Source organism: Pyrus communis, chromosome 3 (assembly GCF_041283825.1).
Source record: "Pyrus communis isolate YQ-2024b chromosome 3, ASM4128382v1, whole genome shotgun sequence".
Taxonomy (NCBI): domain Eukaryota; kingdom Viridiplantae; phylum Streptophyta; class Magnoliopsida; order Rosales; family Rosaceae; genus Pyrus; species Pyrus communis.
This window is the reverse complement of record NC_142567.1, coordinates 22786770-22810227: the sequence shown is the minus strand read 5'-3', so window position 1 is coordinate 22810227 and position 23458 is coordinate 22786770. Positions and strand designations below refer to the sequence as shown.

The window sequence follows — 23458 nt, the reverse complement described above, 5'->3', positions numbered from 1 at the left end:
GAATGCTAGAGTGGTGTTTGTGAGAAAGAGGAGGGAGAAACAAAGACATAACAAAAACTTAAAAAATAAAAAGTACTGAAAATTAGACTCAAATGATTATCAAACGGTCCTGCAATTAGTGAAGGCCACAAGCATCAAAACACATGATGAGAGATCGTCATAGGTCCAGCAATATTCATCTAAGTAAGCAGGAAAGGAAAGGAAAGGAAAGGAAAGGAAAGGAAAGGGACTTGAAAGAAAAAGGAAAAAGGAAAAATGAGGTTGTTATTTACATTTACTTATATTTAGCTTGCTTGATATCATAGTCACTCATCCTTGAATTCGACATCAAGAGATAAGATTAAAACACTACAATTGCATTTATTCATTCTCCGTCCTTGATATCAAATCCAATGGTGAGTGATGATCATACATTCCTTGATCATCTGGTGACCTCGAGAACATCTTTGTTACGATTAATTGGTAATTTTATATAGATCAAAAAAGAAAAATTGGTAATTTTATAACTTTGTATGAGGCCTCATCCTGTGTTGGATTAATCCAACATATGCAAGCAACTCGTTATAGTGATACATGATGTACCATTCTTGTGTTCTAGATACACTAAAAAATCTCACATATCCCACACGTGACCCACAACCAAATTAAACAGCCATTTATTGTTGGATTCTCAAATATTTCTTTCCTACCCGAAGTATCCAAACAAGCCTCCTGCATAAAGACGTATCCAAAAGATAGTAGTTACTATAAATATCCTTTTGACTTTATCTGGTCAAACACGTTGTATATAACATAACCGGGTTCGTCTTCTCCAAACTTAACCTTTTGTCTTTCTCACGCTACACTCTTATTTTAAGTTGGAAACTTGAAAATCGGTGGATGGACCCACCGAATCCCAGTCCAAATTCAAAAAGGATTGCCGTTTATTTGGCCGTTACTCTGGTAGCCTTCCCTTATAAATATCCATCCTTTCTCAAACTTTTTAGCAAAACTCATTCGAGCAGAGATCAAGTAACACATTCAGAAAACGATTCAAATCGTACCTCAAAGTTGTGATTCAGATTCTTCTCCATGCTCTCTATATTTCTACATCTGCGCCTTCAATCAGTTGCATACTTTGTTTAGGTTCAACTTATTCGAACCTATTCTTTTCGTCATGAAGACCTTTCAGCGGAAAATCTTGGGAGAATATCTGAATGGTGCTGATGATACCAAGGGTAAAGAACTAGTACTGTATAATGGTCATAAAACCCAGGCAGTAGATCGAAGTCGAACATGTAGCGAGTGCGGTATGAGATTTCGGAATGGACAAGCTTTGGGAGGTCACATAAGCATCCACTTTCAACGCCATCTAGGTCCGAAGAACAACAAGAAGTGTAAAGTGAAGCAACAACAATTGTTATTAGAATACCCTTCTTGGAATAATAGTAGACTCTCATGCCAAGTTTGCAACAAGACTTTCCCATCTATGAAATCCTTGTGTGGCCACATGGGATCACATCGCCAAAGAGCCCAGTCTCCTCCTCCATCTTCTTCCTTATCTTCAGCTGATCAGTACTCGGACGGTGATAGTTATATTGATTCTGCAAGCAAGCACTACAAGTACCCCAAGTCAAAGAAAAGAAAATTCTTAGATGGCTACAAAGGCCATCATGTATGCCCTATTTGCTTCAAGACGTTCCCAACAGGGCAGGCACTTGGCGGCCATAAGAGATCTCACTACTATAAAGGAGAACCAGTTTTAAAAGCTACAGGAGCAGCTAAAAACAAAGTTGCATCGACCGATGGACATGAAGATTCAGCTAAAATCAAAGTTGCATCGGCCGATGATCGTGAAGATTGTGTGATCATAGATCCAGGAAGTCAATATTGGACTGATAAAACAATTCACGTTGCGAGTCCTAGAATATTATTAGACTTGGATCTCAACAAACCTCCTAAGGAGGGTGATGACGTTTCGAATTAGATAGTAGGTCTATTTTTGTAGATAGATAGCTTGATTTACTAATTGATTAGTTAGATTTTAGGGGAGCGCAACTGCGCTCCCAATTAATTTTCTTAGGTAATTCACTAACTGTATTTTATCAAACAAAAAGAAAGAGTAAATAACTAATTTTTTCTCGTAGTTGTGGGAAACAATCATATCTATGCATCCTGGTGTTAGTTTGTGATTTTCCGGTTCCCTCCTCCCTAACAAACAATATCGCTCTACTAAAGAATTTCTTATTTGTTTTCCTTTTGAGTTAGGATTGCTATTATGAAACCTTTTAAGCACTATCATCTTATCATCGTTATTAATTGAAATTCAAGAGCTTCTCTCAAACTTCGGATATGCTAGAATACTATCTAAGGGTGAACATTTGTGATGTATACCTTTTACTTGTAACTTTGTTAGATCAATGGCCCACAACAAAGGGGTTATTGTAGGATCATAATTTTCTAAGCCCGGAGTAAGACAGATCGAAACAGGTGTACCTTAGAAGTCGGGTCATGAACTAAATAGCTCTGATTGGGTTGAGCTACTCAAAAGTAAAAGGGTCGGTGATGCCACCACGTGCTGTTGTGCTACGAAAAAGGTATATAGGCGAAGTTCACCAGACTTGCTGAGATTGACCATTCTTTTTCAGCAAGACATGAAGACTTGATTCAATTGGGGATCAGACTAGTTTCTTATATTTTTGGAGATTCCTACAATCTAGGATCCAAAAGATACGAAAACCTGATCTGATTAAGGATCAAACTAGTTTCCTATATTCTCAGAGATTCCTACAATTTAGAGATTGGCGTGCTCCTCAACTAATCACTCCTAAGAGGACACAATATATAATCCTAGACATCCCCTTGGATTCTCCTTGTTTAATACGGATTCTATATCAAAAAGGTCTCTCATCTAATTAATATAAATATACCTATCTGGAGTTCATCTCTGTTCATATCTGGTAATTAACGCAATCATCGCATACTCATTATTTTCTTGTTCACGAGTCTTATATTGCTTACTAACTTGTGATAGCCTTTGGCCGGTACCCCACCGGTGCTTTAGGTTAATCATGGTTGCGAAAAGAAGTTTTCATTTTTTTTTAAATAGAGGATGTTAGGATCACATTTGGGTAAGACTTTAAAAAAGAACTATAAAATTTAGTTTGTGTGTATTAACTTCATTGCCCATGATTTTATTTTGTGGAAGAAATTAAGTTGTCTTTCATCCTCTTTTAGTTGACAAAAATAACTTTATTAATATATAATTAGTTTAGAATAACCACGTTCTAGGAAAAAATTCAATGGTTAATAAGATGCCAGCAATTCTATTAATGAAAAAAAAAAAACAAAAAGATACCAGCAATTACTATTCTGCGAATCATCATGACTTCAATTTAATCCTATAATTGAGTGCTGCTATATCAACCAAACAATCAAAGATGTATAAGGTGTGATTTTGTTTTTACAAGATAATTTACATTAAATTCATTTAAATTACAACAGGATATTTTAGGTGTGAGAACGAACGCTCTTAATCAGTTAAGCTACAAGTTTATAAGTATCTCCTACCTAAACCATGACCAGAAAGAAAAGAAACAATTACCTATTTCAGAATCTGGAGATAAACTCATCAATGATCAATATTACAAAAATCACCCCTGGACTGTGGAGATTGGAGAATGGGATCAATTTCACAAAAGATTGACTACTTGGCAACATAACTATTTGTTTAAAAAATAAATCATCATAATCTGATTTCCATATAACCAAATTAGCCCAAAGATTATAACAACTTTGTTTTTGCTTAGCTATGCAATTAGGCATATTAATCCATATTGCTCTAGGTGCCTATTTTCCTTATCGTTTCCATTTTATAATGTTGTAAAATGGTCGAAGCTCTGTTAATATATAAATATGTTAAATACTTTGACGTTGCATGAATGGCCCATTTAATCACCGATACGTCTGACACATCATTGCCAAATCACTTAAAAAAAAATTACTAATAAAAATTTGTCTACCAAATAAGTAATCACATGTGCAATCCATCCCTCTTTCGATACCCTAGAGGGACGAAAAATCAAATCCACCCCACCAATGAAATCACATGTTCACCATTTCCTTTGGCTACATAACCTTAATTTCATGTTGTCTTGGTATGTTATGTCAGTACGTAATTCGTTTGATTAAAAATATAAAAAAAAAAAAAATCTATTGATTAGCTGCACACGAACTCTATTGATTCAAGTAAAGAAGTATGATATGTCATTCATTGAAAAAAAAAAAGTGTCACATCCTAGTCCTAATTCCGTCGTTACACGATATTGTTCGCTTTGTGACTCAGCTAAGCCCTGAGGGTTGTTTCTGGGATCTCAGACGAGAACTTCTCAGTGGGCCACCCATCCTAAGAATGCTCTTGTCCGAACTTGCTTAACTTCGAAGTTCCGATGGAATTCGAAGCTAATGAGTTCCCAAAATGTCTCGTGCTATATGGAGGTGGGCGTGTATATATAATGCACATCACCCCCTCCGTTAGTCAATGTGGGATGTTACACTAAGTTTTAGTTGGTTTTTATTTTTATTCGCATTTTCTTATTATTATATACACTTCTATTGCGCACTTAGCTACGTTACCCTCACATGATGGCCAGCACATCTGAACTTCGGTCGGGGTGTGTCAAAAAGCGTTAAGATACATATTTACAAAATAATGAGCAGGCTTCAAGCATTTTGTTGAAAATCAAGCTCACCAGAAACCCCAAGATTGCATAGGTCAATATAATTGTTGAATCTCATTACAATCATGAGAACAAAATTCATGAATTATATTGAGACAGAGAGCGCAATTTTGGTCCATTAGAATAAACAATAACAGTGAAATACGGGTTATATGATATTATACAAGTATTACTCCAATTATATATGACATTTGGTGTATATGATCGTATTTCAAACACACTGAAAAATTCCTCCAAGCTACCGAAAAGAGATATCTGATTGGAGAGTCAATGTGGGACCTTAAAGCAGGTGAGAATCCGATTTGGTAGCAAAGTCAAGCAAATTAGAATTTTCAATAGGACTAAACTTTCATCAAATAAAAAAAAAGGACTAAACTTTGACCAATTAAAGATTAAACAAAAAGTCCTATTTGAACAATTGAACCCCAACAGTTATCTTCCCTAACCAACAATATTTTGTTACCCATTTTACCCCAGCAGATTAATTACAGCAAACTTATCGGATACTCAAACATACTAATCTTGACACAACTCGTCATTGGAGGGATCATAATCACAGATTTCAGCCAAACCCCCAAGAGTCACAAATTAAACTCCATATCAATCTTAATTAATTTCCACTAATTAATCGGGACGATTCTGTCACTCCAAAAAAAATAACAAAAAAAGGCCAGGGACTCACAGAAAATCAATTAGGGCTTTGAACCTTTTTGATAGGGTCTAAAAAATTGTGGAGTTTTTTTTTTATACAACCAGCTTCTTCTTCTTCATAAGCTTCTCTATCAGTTTAGCTGAAAACAAATTTGGACTGTTTTCTTTTTTTTTGATGAAAAACTTCCAAGAGAAAAACAAGGACCTCAAAGAAGATTATGAAGGAGAAGAAGATCAAGAAATCATGGATGATGATGACGTACATGCACAAGAGATTGAAGAACAAGTAGCGCTACGTGGCGATGATTATCATAAGGGTAAACAAGTAGTACTAGACAGTGATGTTCATCATCGAAGTGGAGATCGGGTTTGTGAGCAATGTGGGAAGAGATTTCAAAATGGAAAAGCTTTGGGAGGTCACAGAAAGGTTCATCACAATCAGTCTCTTCTTCACCAGAAGAACAAAGCATTGTTTAAGCAGAAGAAGAAGCGTGGTTCTTCCAAAGGCGGCAGCAGCAGTGAAGTCTCGTGCTACGTTTGCAAAAAGGATTTCCCATCTATCAAATCCTTGCACGGACACATGAGACTCCATCGCGAAAGAGACTGGAAGGGTGTCAGACCTCCTGGGGCTGTTCGGCCTCTTTCTGAAGAAAGTAAATCTTCTTCATACGAAAATGGCTCCGATGATGATGGTGAAGATGACGGCAATGATGACTGCTATGGTGATAGTAGTTTTTCTGATCACACCATAGAGACAGACAATGATGCAGCAATTTTTTTAGTAAACTGGAGGAATATTGAACAAAGACGCAGGATTGCTTACCAAAGAGATCCTAATGGTGAAGACAAAGTTGGCGAATTCGGACGGAAGAAGCTAATAGAAGAGTCACCAGTTGGATACAAAGGTAACCCTTCATCCAAGAACATCAAATTTGATGATGGTAGTAAGAAAATTACCAAGGAGGGGAGTAAAAATTTTGGAGGTGCAAAACCCAAAAAAGATTTCAGCTTGTTTGGTCAAACCCACAAACAAATTTCAAAGAAGCCTCAAGAGTTTAGAGTCACAAGATCAGATGCAACGTTGAGTGACATGAATGTAGACGAATCAGCCGGGTTTAGTAGTAAATATGCAGCTCACCAAGTTAGTGAATCGGCATTGGAGAAGGCAATAGAAAAGTCACCTGGTGGATACGAAGGCAATAAAACTTCGGAGAAAAGTAGGTCTGAGAGTGTGAATTTCGTGCCGAATAAGTTAAGCATTGGAGGTAAAGAAAAGGCTTCTGTGGATGATTATGATGATGATGATGATCACGACAACAACGATGAGAATATTGATCAGACTAGTTGGAAGGTGAAGTTGAAAAAGGCGATGATGAAGGAGGTTTCGAAAACAGGTAAAAAAACCATTAAAGACACGGCTTTAAATGATCAAACCCACTACCAGGTTTCACGAAGAACTCAGGAATTTGGTGCGAAGTATGCTGAAAGAGAAAATTACAATGGCCCTAGCGCTACCAGTAACCAAGTACTTGAAAGAGCAGAAGAAGCTGAAGCAGTGGAGCACGAGACCAAAGAGTTTGTGTGTAACATCTGCCCCTCCAAGTTCTCAACAGGTCAGGCTCTGGGAGGCCACAAGAGATGTCACAACAATAGAGTGCCGGTGGAAGAAGCTCCAGAGACAGCAGAAGTAGCACCAGTGGCTGAAGAAGACGGTGAGATCACTACTGTTCCTGAAAAACTGGACTTGGATCTCAATCAACTTCCTTACGAATCAAACGATGAGTGAAGTGGGAAGAGGTAGTTAACTTGCTTGTTGATACTTGCATTTTATGAATTTCAGGAGAGGTTTCAACTCCTCCAAGTGAATTTGACTCTGATGGTTTATATGATTTGTTTCTCATGTAAAAGAAAGGATCAAGATATATTGTTCGCCATTTGTTTCTCAAGACATTTTTTTTCTGAGGGAAGTGATTTTTGCACTCCCTTTTTCACGTTCTGCACTCCTTCCCATTGTTTCTAGCCTTATGATTGATTAAATCGAAGGTGAATCAACGTGCATAAACAAGGGAGGCGCGCAGAAGTAGAAACCAGGGGTACAAAAATCACTACCCTCCCCCAAATGAAGTTCACAAGTATGTTGCAGCATTCTCAGTGTATAAACTTGTTATTTGTAAATGTGGCATGTACTTTGGAATGCAATCAAATTATGAATGTGGTGCCTTCCACGGTTCCACCATGCTTGATGCACAATTCTTTCGGAAAATTTCCAAGCTGAGTGACTGGGTGTTCATTTCTTTGATAATTTATCTGGGTATGTTACATGAAGTGTGCTATACATTCTCTCAAGTTTATGCTGCCAAATCGGCAGGAAAACAACTCCGACCCTGGCATGCCAAATACAATTTCTTCAGCACCCCCGGCGCAGTGTAATACGAAACAGGTGAGGCCTACTGTTCTGTGATGGGCGCAAGTGATTGTTGTTCGAATGCAGCATACGTATAAAAATTTTGCTCCAAGTCAACAGAGTCCATGCTGAGTGGATTTAAGTTGAAAGTTGAGGTCTCTGCCCGCTAAAAATTTCTTCGCTTTCGGGTAATAATCTCTGGTCGATATCTTCTAGGCTCTTCACCAAAGTTGGCCTTCCAAGTTCCTGGATCTGTAGCATGGAAAAAGCAGTCTTACGTTAAGAACTGATGATGTATAATTGGGACATTGACTTGTACTGCAAGGTTCAGTTTCAAAATAGAACAGAAGTCTGCAATTTTCGAAGCACAGAAGACGGGGAATTCGCAGAAACTAACCAGACAGTCACACAAAAACCCACACTCGAAGCAAAGCTGATAATTGTCACTAACTACAAATTTTAATGACTCTTTTTTGGTAAATTAATTTGAATGACTGGAAACAATGAAAGATTGATTTAAACAACCGAAGTACACTTTACCTTTCTCCAGTTTGCTTAGAGTTTTAATTTGCTCCCTCAATTTTATTTGAACAACCTTAATCTTAAATTTTAATGTGTCAATCTGGTCCCTCTTAAGAAATGTCAATCTGGTCTGTCAAGTGAAACTGAGATTGTCTGATGTAAAATTCAGTACTCAATTTTGCCTTAACTAGCTGAATAGAATTGGCTACAGTAAATTACAACAAAATAGAAGAAGGATTGACATCGATCATGTTGTGAAACTATAAGGAATAGACGTTGTGTCGTCAATTCCTTATAAGTTCCAATTTTTGTGATCAACTGGAAATTACAAGGTTGACATTAATCAAATTGGCTAGATGCCCCAGAATCCCAGATTGAAACTTTTAGTAAATTACAGGGAATAGAAGTGTATATATACTTCGGCTTATGTAAATGTAATTTTCTATCACCAACACATCGACAAGATGCAACTTTATGTAAAGCTATACAATTTAAAGTTGATGCAGATTTCTTTTTTTTTTTTTTTTTTTTCTTTTCTTTGGATAGCTAATGAATGTTAAAAGATATGCACTATAAGAACCTTCATACCTCTGAGTTTCTATGTCGTTCACGTTCATGTTCACGTATCTGTTCAACTGTCATTCCGGACCATTCATCAATCCAAGAAAAGCAATTCCGATGGCTTTCTAGGAAAAGAGCCCTTTCACCCTATAAAAAGTATCCCAATTATAATGACACTGTTAAAAGTATAATAAAAGGTAAACTCCAAGATCTTATAATATGAATAGACGTTCTGAAGATAATCACACACATGGTAAAATCGAAAACCAATATAAAATTAACGTTTCACTCGGCTTAGCATCTTCCTTAGAAAATAAAAAAGAAAATCTCTTTGTTTCCCCCGTATCATTATTTTTATTTCCAACAGTAGTAAACATTGCCTCATTCTGCTGCAAAACAAACCTGAACTATGAAAACAAATCAACTATTTATAAATATAACTTAATGGTTAGTTGGGTGATGCTGCCATTTGCATAGCTATTGTATTATGGAAGATGGTTGTCATAACCCAAAGATGTGTAACGTATAACAAAAATAATAACTGATAATCAAATCTAAGAGAGCCTACCAATAGCAAAGCTCGTTCAAGTTTATTGCCGAAACCCCAATATGGTGCATCAATGGTGACCAGTTTGTAGGCTGTCATAACTGGATCCGACGTGTCCTGAAATTTTAAAAAATAATTAACAGATTAGCAGTTAGACCTAGAAGACAATCCAATCCAAGTCAAATACAAATCAGAGAGTAAGATTTTGCAAGACATAATATCCATGTAAAAAGCATTACTAAGCACAGTGAGTAATAGACAATTCATAAATCAATACAAGATTAAACTAATGGTAGGGATTATTCCAACCTGCCAGCCCTCTAAAAGTGGACCACGTCCAGTTTTCATTGATGTAAATTGGGAAAAGTCGGTGTTGTTAGTGCCAACTATGAGACTCCAGTAATCCTTTGCAGATGAAGCAATATCAACAGTTTCCACATCCCTGGTTGCTAGTTGTGCTTTGCTTAGACCATGAACCTAGGTTGTAGTTAACAAAGTGTCAAAGAGGACGATAAAGACAGTAAATGACCAAATTTTGGCTGCAAACAGAGCTACAAAATAAAAGAACACAAAACTTTTCTAGAAACTTACGTTATCCGAATGGCCATTGTCAGCTCTGTTAACTGTTTCGACGGTCAGCTGAAACTTGGTGAAGTACGGGCACTGCAAAATTCCAAAACATTAATTTCAAAAAAGGCCAAGAATACATGAAGTATCAATTGTTTTCAGAGACGGACAAAAATAAATAAATAAATACCTTGATTACTGTCCATTGGCCATCCATTTGAAGTCAACCAAAACCCAAGTTAGAATAAGTTTGAAGTGTGTTTAAAAATAAGATACATGACAATTGACTTGAAGAAAGAATGGAAAACCTGTCTTGCATCTTGGGTGTGCATTCCAGGCTTCCTCTTGCATGATGAGAGCATCTGCTGGCGCAAAAGTGGTAAGCCAACCAGGAGCTTTGCTGGAATAAGAAGATGAATGAATAAGTAACCTTGGAATTCATAAAATACATGTCTCAATGAAACGTATAAACAGATGATCCACTTCACGGAAAAGAGAGTGAACAAACAGTTCGGCCACCATATACGTAGGAACATAGGTGGTATCAATGCTGTGGTAAAATCAGAACCAAATAATGTACCAAGTAATTTTTTAACTGAGGAAACAAAGTTCAACATCATTAAATAAACAATTTAGCGATAGCAACTTAAACTGACAAATCTGAACTGGTTTTACCTTTGTAGACGATAAATTTTAGAGCTGTAGTGACCCTTTCCAAATACATCATCTTCAAAGGATTTACTCTCTACTATTTCCACCCCTTCGGTACTGTTCGTGTTCTGTTCCTGCATCTTCATGACCATGTACGTCTGGGCTACTTGATACTGCAGTTCAAAGTTGTTGTTAACAATCACTCCAGAGTTCTTTTACAAGTGAAAACTAAACAAAACTAATGGCTGAGAATTTTAGTAGAACACAGAATCGTAAGCTCGTTAACTGCATTTACCTCTTCCAACGACATGGGCATGACAATCCGACTTCACGCAAATCCCCAGTTGAAGAAGACAAAGAGTTAAGGAAACCTCAATGGAAAGGTGACTTAGTTTTTGTATAGCAAGAGTTGTGAGAGAAAACTCTCCATAGCGGCATAGCCTACAATGTGCTTCTTGCTGACTAAATTAGTACGAAACTCTCATGAATCTCTTCGCAAACGATTTCGTGCATACGTATCCAGACTGTGAATCACTGCTTATATATAAAGACATGAACCCATATAGTCATATAATATGCAGACTATTAAATAAGAATATATATATATATACAAGCACAGATACACGTACACATATACATAAATATATATAGACTATATATATGTATGCTATATTGAGAAAAAGATAAAAGCTTTGAATTAGCAATCAGTTCTTATTCGCCAAATATGTAACGACTAAGAAAACTTTGAAATTTGAATACCAAATAAAGAACATAAACCCCAGGATTAACAGAAAAGATTGAAACTTTGCCTTACTGTTGTTCATTGTTCTTCATTTTCCTCAGCAAGCAAAGAAAAGGAAATGCTTAATCCTTCAAACCCACAAAAATAAAAATAAAATCCAGAAATGCAGGGTGCAGAAGTGTACATTCATTCACCAAACTAACCATAATTTGTGACAGAAAACAAAATTAAAAACCATAATTTGCTCAAGTTTGTGTTAATCCAATATCGACCACCTCAAGTAAAAATCTGTAAAACAACATAAATCAAGATCAAACAGCATTTTCTCAGCAACCAGATAAAGGGGTAACAAATAAACAATCCAGAAACCATAATTAAGGAAAAATATAAAGGATACAATTCCTTCATCAGAACCATTTCCACCGACTTTAATCTTCAAAATCCGACCAAAACTGTGATCCCCAACTTCAAATGTGGCACAAAACAGACAGAACCCAGAAAGCAGAAGCAGATTTTGAACCCAAAAAGCAGAGGCAGAAGCAGAATTCAACCCAGAAGTCAGAGGATTATTTGAGCAAGCAGGATTGAAGAAAATATCTTTCTGTTCTTGCCAAGTGCAGGGAAATTAGAGAGTCTTCGCTTCTTTATACCGTTGGCGTTGTAATAAAAAGGCACGTCACGTCGTCACCAGCTCAACCCCCAGCGCATTTTAGCATGAGTCGAGCCAGGAGACGGAGCCAATGAACGTTGGAAGAGTAGATGCGAGTCCCTTCTGACTTTTGAGGGGTTTTTTATTTTATTTTATTTTATTTTATTTTGGGTTAACACTTTTTTGGAGTTCCTAGACACGCGTTTTGCCGCTAAGACGACGTCGTTTCCTCCGTAAGAAAATAGAAATAGTATATTTTTTTTCTTTTATTTTTGTTTGATTGACAATGACACCACATTGCATCGTTCAAGCCGGCTGTATTTTCCACTTTATATTTTTTGGGATTTTCTTTTCTTGAAGGAAATTAGAGAGGGATGAAAGATTAGGGGAACGGCAACCACAAGAAGGATTTGCTTTAATTTGTTGTTTATATTAAATCCCTAATTATCCGGCAGCGTTGTCACATGCATAATGCATTATTAAGGGGAAAGATTTGTTATGCTTCATTGTGCTCCACCTAAATCTGTCATTGCTACTTGCTAATTTGTCTTAGATTGCAATTTCGCCTCAACAAATGGTCATCCTCCACTAAGGGGAAAGATTTCCTTAGATTTAAGGAGTTTTATCCTTGATTATCTACTTTGTTAAGTGATGAGATATGAGTCCTAGAGGAGGGCGCGTTCTGGTTTAAATCGATTTCACAATCAAATCGCAATCAAGCTAATGATATAACGGATCGATCTTGTTCAATTTTCACTAAACTATGGGCGAAATAGATCCTAACCAAATCATTGTTTGCAGGTTTGTTTGTTCAATTTGGCCTCAAAGTTTGATTTTTTTTTTCTTTGGCTAAACGATTTTATAAAATTGATTTTTTGTAGAAGTAATCTTTACATTGATATTTATAATATAAATTGTTCTGATCATAAGCACTATATTCTGTGGATAGGCCATGAAGTATTTTGAGGACTAAATCCTCCTTAACTTTGAGGAGCCAAGCACTTTAAAAAAAAAAAAAAAAAAACTAGATTTTTTTAGAATGAAAAGACCATTGTGCCCTTAACTTTGACGAAAAAGAAGACATATTTGACGTATGTACGAATCATGCAATGCAAAGTTAAGTTGGAAGATGTGAGAAACTAATATGAGAGTTCAAGAACGAAAACTAAACGTGGAGTACAATTTAAGGACCTTTGCTACCACGCACTATAGAACTAATATCTATCAAACTCACATCATTAGAAAAATAGTGTTATAAGAATTAAACTCAGGGTGCTTGATTCATATAAGTAATAGAAATGAAAGTTAATTTGACGGTTATACAATCAAAAGGAATAATGAAGGATACTTAAACTTTGAAAGTTTTTTGTTTATATTCCTCGTATGCTTTGATGAAAATCTCATTTTTCCCAATGAACTTGCAACTGCCTGACTTTTCTACCATTGCTTTCATTTTAAGTCTCAAACTATCCAATATTGTCAAGCCGATCTGGAGAATAATTTACTTGGATCTCGTGGAATTGAAGTCGAAAGAGAGAAAATGTCAAGTTTCGAGAAAAATGCCAGTTTCACATCAACCAAGTTTACGATTTTTTAAGGCTAACTTGATATAATGGTAACATGACATGATATGAAATAACAAAACTAGAAAGATATTAACTGTTTTTCTATTGTTTCTCCTATGGTGAAAATTTTGCATGTTGGAAGATTTTAAAATTTGTGCTTTAAATGATCCATGGATGGAGAGGAACTCCCATGTTAGTATGTTGCTATCTTTCAGTCTCTCTCGTCGCATGACCATTATGTGACTAGTCATGTGGTAAAAAACAAAGAGATGCGTATATTGTACACAATAATAGATAGATAGGGTTTTCTCTCATGAATGACCACAATATTGTAAAAGTTAAATCACGGTTAATAAATTTACTGTATCTTTTAATTGTTGTAGAGTTGCTTGTAGTTTAGGATTTACCGTTTGAAATTTGAAGGATGACAGGTTTATGTGTGTCATTTGTCTATCATGGGGCATGACATTCTTGAGGGGATAATTTGTCTTGTAACAGTTGTATATTTCTTATTGTGTTTTTTTCTCTCATCACGATTATCACTTGATTAAAATGCACCTTACCATTTATGTCTCTCTTTTACATCATGATCATCACATAAGTATGATGTATTTATCTTTCTTTATGAATAAAAGCCGTTATGGAAAATAAATACTTTCGATTTCGGGTATGAGCTTGGATACCCAATTCTAAATTGTACATAAGCAACTCTTTGTTAGGATACAATTGTAGGAGTACGTACTTATTAAACTTATTGTCTATGTTCATAAAGTATTAGCTATCTCCTAATGTTTTATCAAATTTTTGACAAAAAAAAAATGTTTTGTTAAATTTATATTGTAACGTGTGAATTAATAACGGTTTAATCACAATTGTAATAAAAACGTTTTCCATATGTTCGTCCTTAGTGTTTGATTATGGGCTGAGTCGTTGAAAGTCCAAATCCAATAAAAGTTAAAAATCAAAACAAAACATTTAATATGATTTGACAAAACAAAAACCCTAAAATCTTAGTTGCACAGTACGGCGTCGCCGCCTGTACTGTTGCATTGCCTTTCCCACGGAAAATGATCCTCACCGTATCTTTTTTGTAAGGATTCAGAAGATTAAACAATCACAATCATTCAATTCATCGTATATCATACGATTAAAAATTATTTTAAATTTTAAATTTTAAATTAAATATATATAATTAACAAAAATTAATTGTACGATATGCGATGAACAACCTTAGCTATGCGATAAACAAGCTTAGCTCCGGATCGCCACAAACAGGATGCGGCGGAGATCCTTTTCCTTCCCCCGCCAGCTAAAAACAAACACTCCCAAAGCCCCACTCACTCACTGACATACACTTCCAACAGCACAAAACTGGATATCCTCTAAACCTCCCTAAACCCTAATCCCCAAATCTACATCTCTCTCCTCTCTCCTCTTTCTCTCTCTAATCTCTCAGCCTCCTCCGTGACAGTCTCCATTTCCCGCAACAGAAATGGACCGTTGCCTCAGCCACAGCGAGGTTCTCTCCTCGAAGCTCTCAATTTTCGGCAACTCCAAGCTCTATTCGTCGAAACCAAACAGCTTCCGCTTCGTCCTCTACTCCAAGAAATTCGGAGCGCGAAGCTCATCCTCCCCCGCTCTCCGCCTCCGATCATCTCCGTCGCTGTTCGCCACTTTCCCCAACCGTACGAGTCACCGAGTCAACTCGGTCCAGTGCGACTCGGGTAATGGCGGAGCTGCTGCGGCGAAGGAAGGGGCGGCGCCGAAGCTGGGGAAGAGGACGGACATTAAGAAGATCATGATTCTCGGAGCCGGGCCGATTGTGATTGGACAAGCTTGCGAGTTCGATTACTCGGGGACTCAGGCGTGCAAGGCGCTGAAGGAGGACGGATACGAGGTCGTTTTGATCAATTCCAACCCGGCCACGATCATGACCGACCCGGACTTGGCCGACAAGACTTACATTACGCCCATGACTCCCGAGCTGGTTGAGCAGGTGCTCGAGAAGGAGCGGCCTGACGCTCTGTTGCCAACAATGGGAGGCCAGACGGCGCTGAATTTGGCCGTGGCACTGGCCGAGAGCGGGGCTTTGGCCAAATACGGGGTCGAATTGATCGGAGCGAAGCTGGATGCCATCAAGAAAGCAGAGGACAGGGACTTGTTCAAGCAGGCCATGAAGAACATAGGTATCAAGACACCGCCATCTGGGATTGCGACTACTTTGGAGGAATGTATCAAAATTGCGAATGAGATTGGGGAGTTTCCGTTGATTATCAGGCCGGCGTTTACTTTGGGAGGAACCGGAGGTGGCATTGCTTATAACAGAGAAGAATTTGAGGACATTTGTAAGGCGGGGATTGCGGCTAGTGTGACGTCTCAGGTTTTGGTTGAGAAGTCATTGTTGGGATGGAAGGAGTACGAGCTTGAGGTGATGAGGGACTTGGCTGACAATGTAGTGATTATATGTTCCATTGAGAATATTGACCCAATGGGGGTTCATACAGGGGATTCGATCACTGTGGCCCCGGCTCAGACTTTGACGGATAAGGAGTATCAGCGGCTGAGGGACTATTCCATTGCTATCATAAGGGAGATTGGAGTGGAATGTGGCGGTTCCAATGTGCAGTTTGCGGTTAATCCTGTCGATGGTGAGGTTATGGTGATTGAGATGAACCCGAGGGTGTCTCGGTCCTCAGCTTTGGCATCCAAAGCTACTGGTTTTCCCATTGCGAAAATGGCTGCCAAGTTGTCGGTTGGGTATTCCTTGGATCAGATACCTAATGACATTACAAAGAAAACCCCGGCGAGCTTTGAGCCTTCCATAGATTATGTAGTGACCAAGGCAAGTGCTTTTTCATTACCCTTTACGTAGCACTCTAATTAAACACTCTGATAAACACGTTGTGCCTTATACTTGTTTAGTCACATGTTAGCAACGATGCGATGGTTAGACCTTAGACGGGGCTTTAGCTTTTTTTTTATAATGTTAGATAATCATTGTCCATCAGCTTCCTGGATACTTTACTAAATCACGATTACTTATGCATGAAGGAAGGTCATCAATTATTGTCGTTGTTCATTTCATTGTTAGCAGTATGTTTCTGTTATCCCATGCACTTTTAGACCTGGTTTGTATGTCATTTCTTATTTGTTCTCGTTGTATTGAATTGTGCAGATTCCCAGGTTTGCATTTGAAAAATTTCCAGGTTCACTACCAATATTGACTACACAAATGAAATCTGTTGGTGAGTCAATGGCACTGGGTCGCACATTTCAGGAGTCGTTTCAGAAAGCAGTTCGATCTTTGGAATGTGGTTTCTCTGGATGGGGCTGTGCTAAAATTAAGGAGCTTGACTGGGATTGGGAACAATTGAAGTATAGCCTCCGAGTCCCTAACCCAGACCGCATCCATGCCGTATATGCTGCAATGAAGAGGGGTATGAAGGTCGATGATATTCATGACTTGAGTTTCATTGACAAATGGTTCCTCACACAGCTTAAGGAGCTGGTAGATGTGGAGCAATACCTCCTGGCTAGAAACTTATCTGATTTAACAAAGGATGAGTTCTACGAAGTGAAAAAAAGAGGTTTCAGTGACAAACAGATAGCTTTTGCCACTAAATCCTCTGAAAAAGTTGTCAGGTTGAAGAGACTATCATTAGGTATTGCTCCAGCATATAAGCGGGTGGATACTTGTGCTGCAGAATTTGAGGCCAATACTCCGTACATGTACTCTTCCTATGACTATGAGTGTGAATCAGCTCCCACCCAAAGTAAGAAGGTTTTGATTTTAGGTGGAGGACCAAATCGAATTGGCCAAGGGATCGAGTTTGACTACTGTTGTTGCCACACGTCCTTTGCACTTCAGGTTTGTCTTTGATATGTTAACTGCCCACTTGCCTACGTTCCTGAACCTAAGTTTCTAAGCAAAACCTAGATATCCTAACTTTTAGTTAATAGGCTGCTTTAGCTGAACACAATTGGTTTTAGATATATTTGCTTAATAATAATAGATCCTACTCATGAATTTTTTAACTAGGCAGTTACAAGTTGGGCAATCAGACCTTTTTCTCCTCAATACTACAATTAGATTACTCTAGTAAGATGCCTATGGGATTTAGACTTGGGGTCGGTGAGTGTGATACACTTCAATTTCAGTGGCAGTAGATAAGAAATTTGGAGATGCAATATCATTTGATGCATTTGTAGTATCTTGTTCTTGAAAAGTAGTTCTGTTACTTGCATATCTAAAATAGATCTATGGATTTATTGAATTTGGTGTGTATGTTTTATCAACGAGCTTACTGGAAGAAGGAATCCCTCCTGTGTCATTAATGCACATACATGCAAACATAGTTATACATTGGCCGCCATTACTTATACTTGGCCTCTGCAAGTTTTAAGGAATCCCTCCTGTGTCATTAATGCACATACATGCAAACATAGTTATACATTGGCCGCCATTACTTATACTTGGCCTCTGCAAGTTTTACCCTTTTTTTTATAATTTAATGAATAGATGGTGCCTGTGCATTTAAGAGATGTAATTTGCTCAAATCCTCTATTGATTTGCCTGCTTCTCCCTTCCCTTCTACAGAAAGCAGGATATGAGACAATAATGATGAATTCAAATCCTGAAACAGTATCCACAGATTATGACACAAGTGACCGTCTATATTTTGAACCACTAACTGTCGAAGATGTGCTGAACATAATTGATTTGGAAAGACCTGATGGCATCATTGTGCAGTTTGGAGGTCAAACACCGTTGAAGCTGTCACTTCCTATTCAGCAGTATCTAGATGAAAACAAGCCTAAATGTGCAAGTGGGAATGGACACGTACGCATTTGGGGTACTTCACCAGCTTCCATAGATGCTGCTGAGGACAGGGAGAAGTTCAATACAATCCTTAATGAGTTAAAGATTGAACAACCAAAAGGAGGTATTGCCAAGAGTGAAGCTGATGCTGTTGCCATTGCGAAGGACATTGGGTACCCAGTTGTTGTTCGGCCTTCGTATGTATTGGGTGGCCGAGCCATGGAGATTGTATATAGTGACGAAAAACTTGCGACCTACCTCGAAAATGCTGTTGAGGTGGACCCAGAGCGCCCTGTGTTGATTGACAAGTATCTATCTGATGCCATTGAGATTGATGTCGATGCACTTGCCGACTCTCAGGGGAATGTTGTCATTGGTGGGATAATGGAGCACATTGAACAGGCTGGGGTCCATTCTGGAGACTCTGCTTGCTCGATTCCAACAAAAACTATCCCTACTTCTTGCTTGGACACAATTAGGACATGGACTACAAAATTGGCCAAGAGGCTGAATGTATGTGGGCTGATGAACTGTCAGTATGCAATTACATTGTCTGGAGACGTTTTCTTACTTGAGGCAAACCCTCGTGCTTCCCGTACTGTCCCTTTTGTGTCAAAGGTGATTGGGCATCCATTGGCAAAATATGCTTCTCTTGTCATGTCTGGGAAGTCCCTTCATGATCTAAATTTCACAAAAGAGGTCATTCCTGCACATGTATCAGTAAAGGAAGCTGTTCTTCCATTTGAGAAGTTCCCAGGCTGTGATGTGTTGCTGGGGCCTGAGATGCGTAGCACTGGGGAGGTGATGGGTATTGATTATGAGTTTCCCATTGCATTCGCCAAGGCGCAGATTTCTGCTGGGCAGAAGCTGCCACTTGCTGGCACAGTGTTCCTCAGCTTAAATGATTTGACCAAGCCTCATCTTGAAAAGATTGCCAAAGCCTTTTTAGGACTTGGATTCAAGATTGTTTCAACTTCTGGGACGGCTCATATTCTTGAGTTAGCAAAACTTCCAGTGGAACGAGTGCTGAAACTTCATGAAGGGCGGCCTCATGCCGCTGATATGGTTGCCAATGGGCAAATCCAATTAATGGTGATCACAAGTTCGGGTGATGCACTCGATCAGATTGATGGACGGCAACTGAGGAGGTTGGGCCTTGCTTACAAGATTCCAGTAATAACAACTATTGCCGGAGCTTTGGCAACTGCAGAAGCAATAAAGAGCCTAAAGTCTAGCACTATTAAGATGATTGCACTGCAGGACTTCTTTGAGGATGAGAACAAAGCTGGGAGTGATAAATTGTTGCAGACAGTTACTTCCTCCCTCTGAGCTGACCTAGATTGTCTGGTAAGCAGTTGGGCTTCCACTTCCTCTGTTTTCGTTTTGTTTCTAACATACGTATCTGGTAATGTTATGAACAGGTTGCCGTTGAGTTATTATTTTTTACCAAAATTTGGCCAAATCCAATTTTTTCCCTCCCCTTTTGTGGAAGCTATAATTGCAAATTTTGGATTAGCTATAATGTAGGATTTTAAGGCATTGGTGTGCGTATCATAGATTAGTTTGATGGTGGTACAATCATGGTCTGTTTGTAGGATAGCTATTCTGTGCTGTATGTTATTTCACTATGACGTACTTTTTCAAAATGCTTTATACGCAGCTTGATCATCAGAATACTTATACTTTATTGAGAAAGTGAATGTTCCGATGTACCATACCTACAGCATGCTTCAGATATAATACAGCAACCATTCGAACTTACACTGGTTTTTGTAGCATTATTATATCTAGAAATGGTAGTTAACAGCCACAGTTTTCAGGAATTCAGTTTTTGGACATATCATAGTGGTGTTTTTGCATGGGCTCACACCCGAGACAGGCTCTTAGGAGAGGATAGATTTGCCATTACCCTGGCCCCCTATTGACTACCACATCACTTCTGGTCTAACATTTTATGCTCTTTGCGTGGCGCATTAACATTTTCTTTGGTCACGCGTGTGTGAACTGTTCTTGGTCATTTTGGAATTCTCTTGAGCTAGTAAAACTTGGTATAGGTGTAGCAGCTGAATTAGCTTTTCTTTTCTATCTGATTGAGCATTTCGGTCATGATCCTAGTTGATAAACAAGAGGAGTGTTTCTGTTTTAACGGAGTTATAAAGACATCTAGACAGAACCTTTACCTAAAACTTTTCCAAATGTAATGATTGTGGTTGATTATTGTGACTGGATTTCTTCTTTCTTTTCGGCAATAAATTCTCTCTCAAACTGTTATTGGTTCAGTCTGAAGTACAAACCCATCGCTGTCGCGTGCTATCAGTCGACGTCTTGGGGTGTTACTTCACAAAATTTTCCCGTTTTCGGCATGGATGCTTTTCCACCGCAGCCTTTAGTCTTTCCCAACCCAAGGTGACGCAAGTACAGGACCTTTGACCATTTTCTCTGCACTGCCAATGTATATTTGAATTTAGCTGGTCCAGGAATGTTGTCTGCTGCCGTAGACTAGTAGCCTGTTCGTTATGTTTGCACTTAGAAATACATTGAATTCTGCACTCGTTTTTGCCCTTTCTGGTGCGTGATTCATTCATGACCTTAATTTTCTTGGTTCTCATGATTGCTGTAGTGATTGTTTGATGTATAATTAACGGTTCAAGTGATTGTTTGATATTTAATTAAGGGTTGGGACACTTGAGAGGAGATTTTCAACCCTTAATTATTAGTTGGTTTTGAATGCTTTGTGTTTGTATAATTATGTAGATTGCGGTCAAGCCCGACCTACTTCAACTGAGTTATTAGTGTAATTAGGACGTTCTCTCAAGACTTTCACTTGACCACCATACCTGGCGTATATTTTTTTAACGAACAATATTTTCTGGTACTAAGTGGGTGTGGAAGTGGGCTAAGCTTTACAATTGGCTTGCAATAATGTGATTCAAATTCACCTTTAGCAGGTATCGAACTTAAGACCTTTCACAAGAAGAGAAATATCACTAAACCGTAGCATTAAGTGGCTATCAGACTTGATTTTTGAATGCAAAGGATTTTCATTTAGGGATGGACACATTCTCGAGTGGATTGGGTTTGCCCCAAAACACCACGGCCAAGTCAAGTATAATATAATGGTTTCGTTACGTTCTGTTTATCAAAGCTATTTTTATTTTTATTTTTTGGTAAAAAACGGTGCTAAACGCCCAAAGAGAAAATAAAGCAAAACATCACCAGGTCTAGAGATCTAATCAACGTATGACACTAGGAGATGTCCACAAGAGGCATGAGCGTGATCAAAATAAACTGGACTAAGAGAATACGACAAACTCAAGTTAGCAAGTTCATTATCTACAAAATTCATTTCATGATAAACACAATTCCAATCTTTGTCTAGCAGCTCATGGCAAGTTTGCATCAATTTACCAAGAGGATGGTTGTCACTCGCACCTTGTAGAATCATATTGACAGCCAAATTAGATTTCACCAAAAGATGCAATATCCATTTTTTACAAAACCAAATCAAACCAAACCAAACTATAGTTTGGTTCAATTTGAGCCCAAACCCAATTATATTGCTTTACATTTTTTATTTGCTAGCACACAAAACTCAAATTTTCTTGTATCATCTAGACAATTACGTAATAAATTGTACGCGAAATAAGCGATCATGATTGTATTGAGGAAATACTATTTTTTTTTCCTACTTACCATTCTAAAATAAAAAAGACCACCAAAGACGAACCATCCAAAAGTTGAACATGTCATCAACCGGACCTGGCTTCTCTACCTTCGCAATTCCCATACACTCTCATCTCTTCCTATTTGTGCGGTCATGGTTAAACCACGTCAACATTTAATATCACTATTACTTTTTGTCTTATTATCTCTATAAAAAAAATCAATATAAAATATTAACTTGACTTAATCGTGATCCCACAAAATAAAAAAGAATAAAAGTGTATGAAAACTGAGAGGACAGAGAAGCCGGGTCCTCTTCAACCAGTATGTAATTTGACTGCAAGTCAAAAGATCAATATAACTTCAAGGTTCCGCTATCCAGCTGTTAGCTAATGTCATTTCCAACAAGGAGACAAAATGGCAGGCCTACACTTACCATATTTTTTATAATTTATGTTAACATTCACTTATATAAATTCAATATTAAATGCGATGACATCACTAATTGTGCAGTTAAGGTGAATAATCATATCAATTGAAAATTTTGTTGTGTTGGTGGTTTTCTACTACAGTGATGAAGATGAATGTTACACTTGCATCACGATATGAGTTCGAACTCCGTCGGCTTCCTAATTTAATATATAATCTAATAAATCTATCGTTTGACAAAATAAAAAAAACAATTGTACACATGCTATACATGTGCTTATTAATTTTTCTTTGTCTTTTTTAAAAAAATAAATAAGACAAAGAGAGAAATTATAAAATGGCCACTAGAACTTTTTGGTGATGACCTTCAAAGGATTTTTCTTAGCTGAAGAGGTTGTTCATTCTTTAGTGATTGTTTCTAGATAACTATTTTGTTATCAAAAGTTTATTTTATTTGAAAGAAAGACATGAGAGAGAAATTGGAGGCAACTGATTTGGCTCTTGGGCTTTGAGAAAAAAAAAAATAGTAAAATTATTGTGTTTAACTTACTATACTGGCCATAAATTTTAACTGGTTATATTTCTTTAGTTTTGTTGACAAGGTTAATTTGATCTTTTCATCCCTTTTTGGTTCATATTTTTTTTTTGTTAATAGTTAGTTTAGATAATATAAAAATTAATAAAACCCTAAGTGTGGTAAACTCCACGGACCAATGGCTCCAATTTTCTCTCTGAATTTTGAGTACAATAACCTATTCTTCACAACATATATGTTTTTGGTCAATTATTTATTATAACAGATACGATACAAAGTATATTGTTGATTTCTCCCTTGAACTTATATCATTGAGAGTTACTTCCTTAAATTTTTATTCAGACCATTTTTCCCCGAACTAATGTAAATGACGAATATATCTTCGTTTTTACCCACGTTCAATTCAACGTTTTGCCCCAAAAAGTTCAAATGTTG

General features: G+C 37.6%; 3 protein-coding genes across 9 annotated transcripts; 2 read left to right on the top strand and 1 right to left on the bottom strand.

The window, feature by feature from the left end:
- Window positions 1-5544: 5544 nt before the first annotated feature.
- Window positions 5545-7155, top strand: LOC137714297 (uncharacterized). Its single transcript, XM_088690390.1, has 2 exons — window positions 5545-6871; window positions 6911-7155. Exons 1-2 carry the CDS (start codon window positions 5545-5547, stop codon window positions 7153-7155), a joined length of 1572 nt encoding a protein of 523 aa, XP_088546516.1.
- Window positions 7156-7619: 464 nt separating this feature from the next.
- On the bottom strand, window positions 7620-12121 carry LOC137716271 (uncharacterized). 3 transcript variants are annotated; one of them, XM_068455697.2, is made up of 10 exons: window positions 11761-12115; window positions 10917-10947; window positions 10646-10794; window positions 10279-10370; window positions 10161-10168; window positions 9995-10066; window positions 9713-9880; window positions 9425-9520; window positions 8884-9003; window positions 7620-8025 (listed from the first exon to the last, which is right to left on the bottom strand). In XM_068455697.2, exons 1-10 carry the CDS (start codon window positions 11778-11780, stop codon window positions 7912-7914), a joined length of 870 nt encoding a protein of 289 aa, XP_068311798.2. In that variant the 5' UTR covers window positions 11781-12115; the 3' UTR covers window positions 7620-7911. The 3 variants fall into 3 exon arrangements, with proteins under 3 accessions (XP_068311798.2, XP_088547493.1, XP_088547494.1); XM_088691367.1 differs by lacking the exon at window positions 10161-10168 and having other exon boundaries at window positions 11761-12121; XM_088691368.1 differs by lacking the exons at window positions 10161-10168; window positions 11761-12115 and adding an exon at window positions 11436-11651 and having other exon boundaries at window positions 10917-11072.
- Window positions 12122-14745: 2624 nt separating this feature from the next.
- LOC137715804 (carbamoyl phosphate synthase arginine-specific large chain, chloroplastic) lies at window positions 14746-21540 on the top strand. Of its 5 annotated transcripts, none has more exons than XM_088691366.1 (4): window positions 14746-16419; window positions 16753-17445; window positions 18175-19743; window positions 21151-21540. In XM_088691366.1, the coding sequence occupies exons 1-3, from the start codon at window positions 15070-15072 to the stop codon at window positions 19723-19725; spliced, it is 3594 nt and encodes a 1197-aa protein (XP_088547492.1). In that variant the 5' UTR covers window positions 14746-15069; the 3' UTR covers window positions 19726-19743; window positions 21151-21540. The 5 variants fall into 5 exon arrangements, with proteins under 5 accessions (XP_088547492.1, XP_068311253.1, XP_088547491.1 ...); XM_068455152.2 differs by lacking the exon at window positions 21151-21540 and adding an exon at window positions 20677-21060; XM_088691365.1 differs by lacking the exon at window positions 21151-21540 and adding an exon at window positions 20225-20633.
- The last annotated feature ends 1918 nt before the right edge of the window (window positions 21541-23458 follow it).

Excerpts from the sequence above, each read along its gene's own strand:
- LOC137714297 (XM_088690390.1), top strand. The coding sequence starts at position 5,545 with ATGAAAAACTTCCAAGAGAAAAACAAGGACCTCAAAGAAGATTATGAA. Across the intron at positions 6,872-6,910 it reads TGAAAGAGAAAATTACAATG|AAGAAGCTGAAGCAGTGGAG; the intron begins GCCCTAGCGCTA and ends TTGAAAGAGCAG.
- LOC137716271 (XM_068455697.2), bottom strand. The coding sequence starts at position 11,780 with ATGGTTCTGATGAAGGAATT. Across the intron at positions 10,948-11,760 it reads ATGGTTCTGATGAAGGAATT|TCGGATTGTCATGCCCATGT; the intron begins GTATCCTTTATA and ends ATTTGCGTGAAG. Across the intron at positions 9,521-9,712 it reads CACTTTTAGAGGGCTGGCAG|GACACGTCGGATCCAGTTAT; the intron begins GTTGGAATAATC and ends TTAAAATTTCAG.
- LOC137715804 (XM_088691366.1), top strand. The coding sequence starts at position 15,070 with ATGGACCGTTGCCTCAGCCACAGCGAGGTTCTCTCCTCGAAGCTCTCA. Across the intron at positions 16,420-16,752 it reads TAGATTATGTAGTGACCAAG|ATTCCCAGGTTTGCATTTGA; the intron begins GCAAGTGCTTTT and ends TGAATTGTGCAG. Across the intron at positions 17,446-18,174 it reads ACACGTCCTTTGCACTTCAG|AAAGCAGGATATGAGACAAT; the intron begins GTTTGTCTTTGA and ends TCCCTTCTACAG.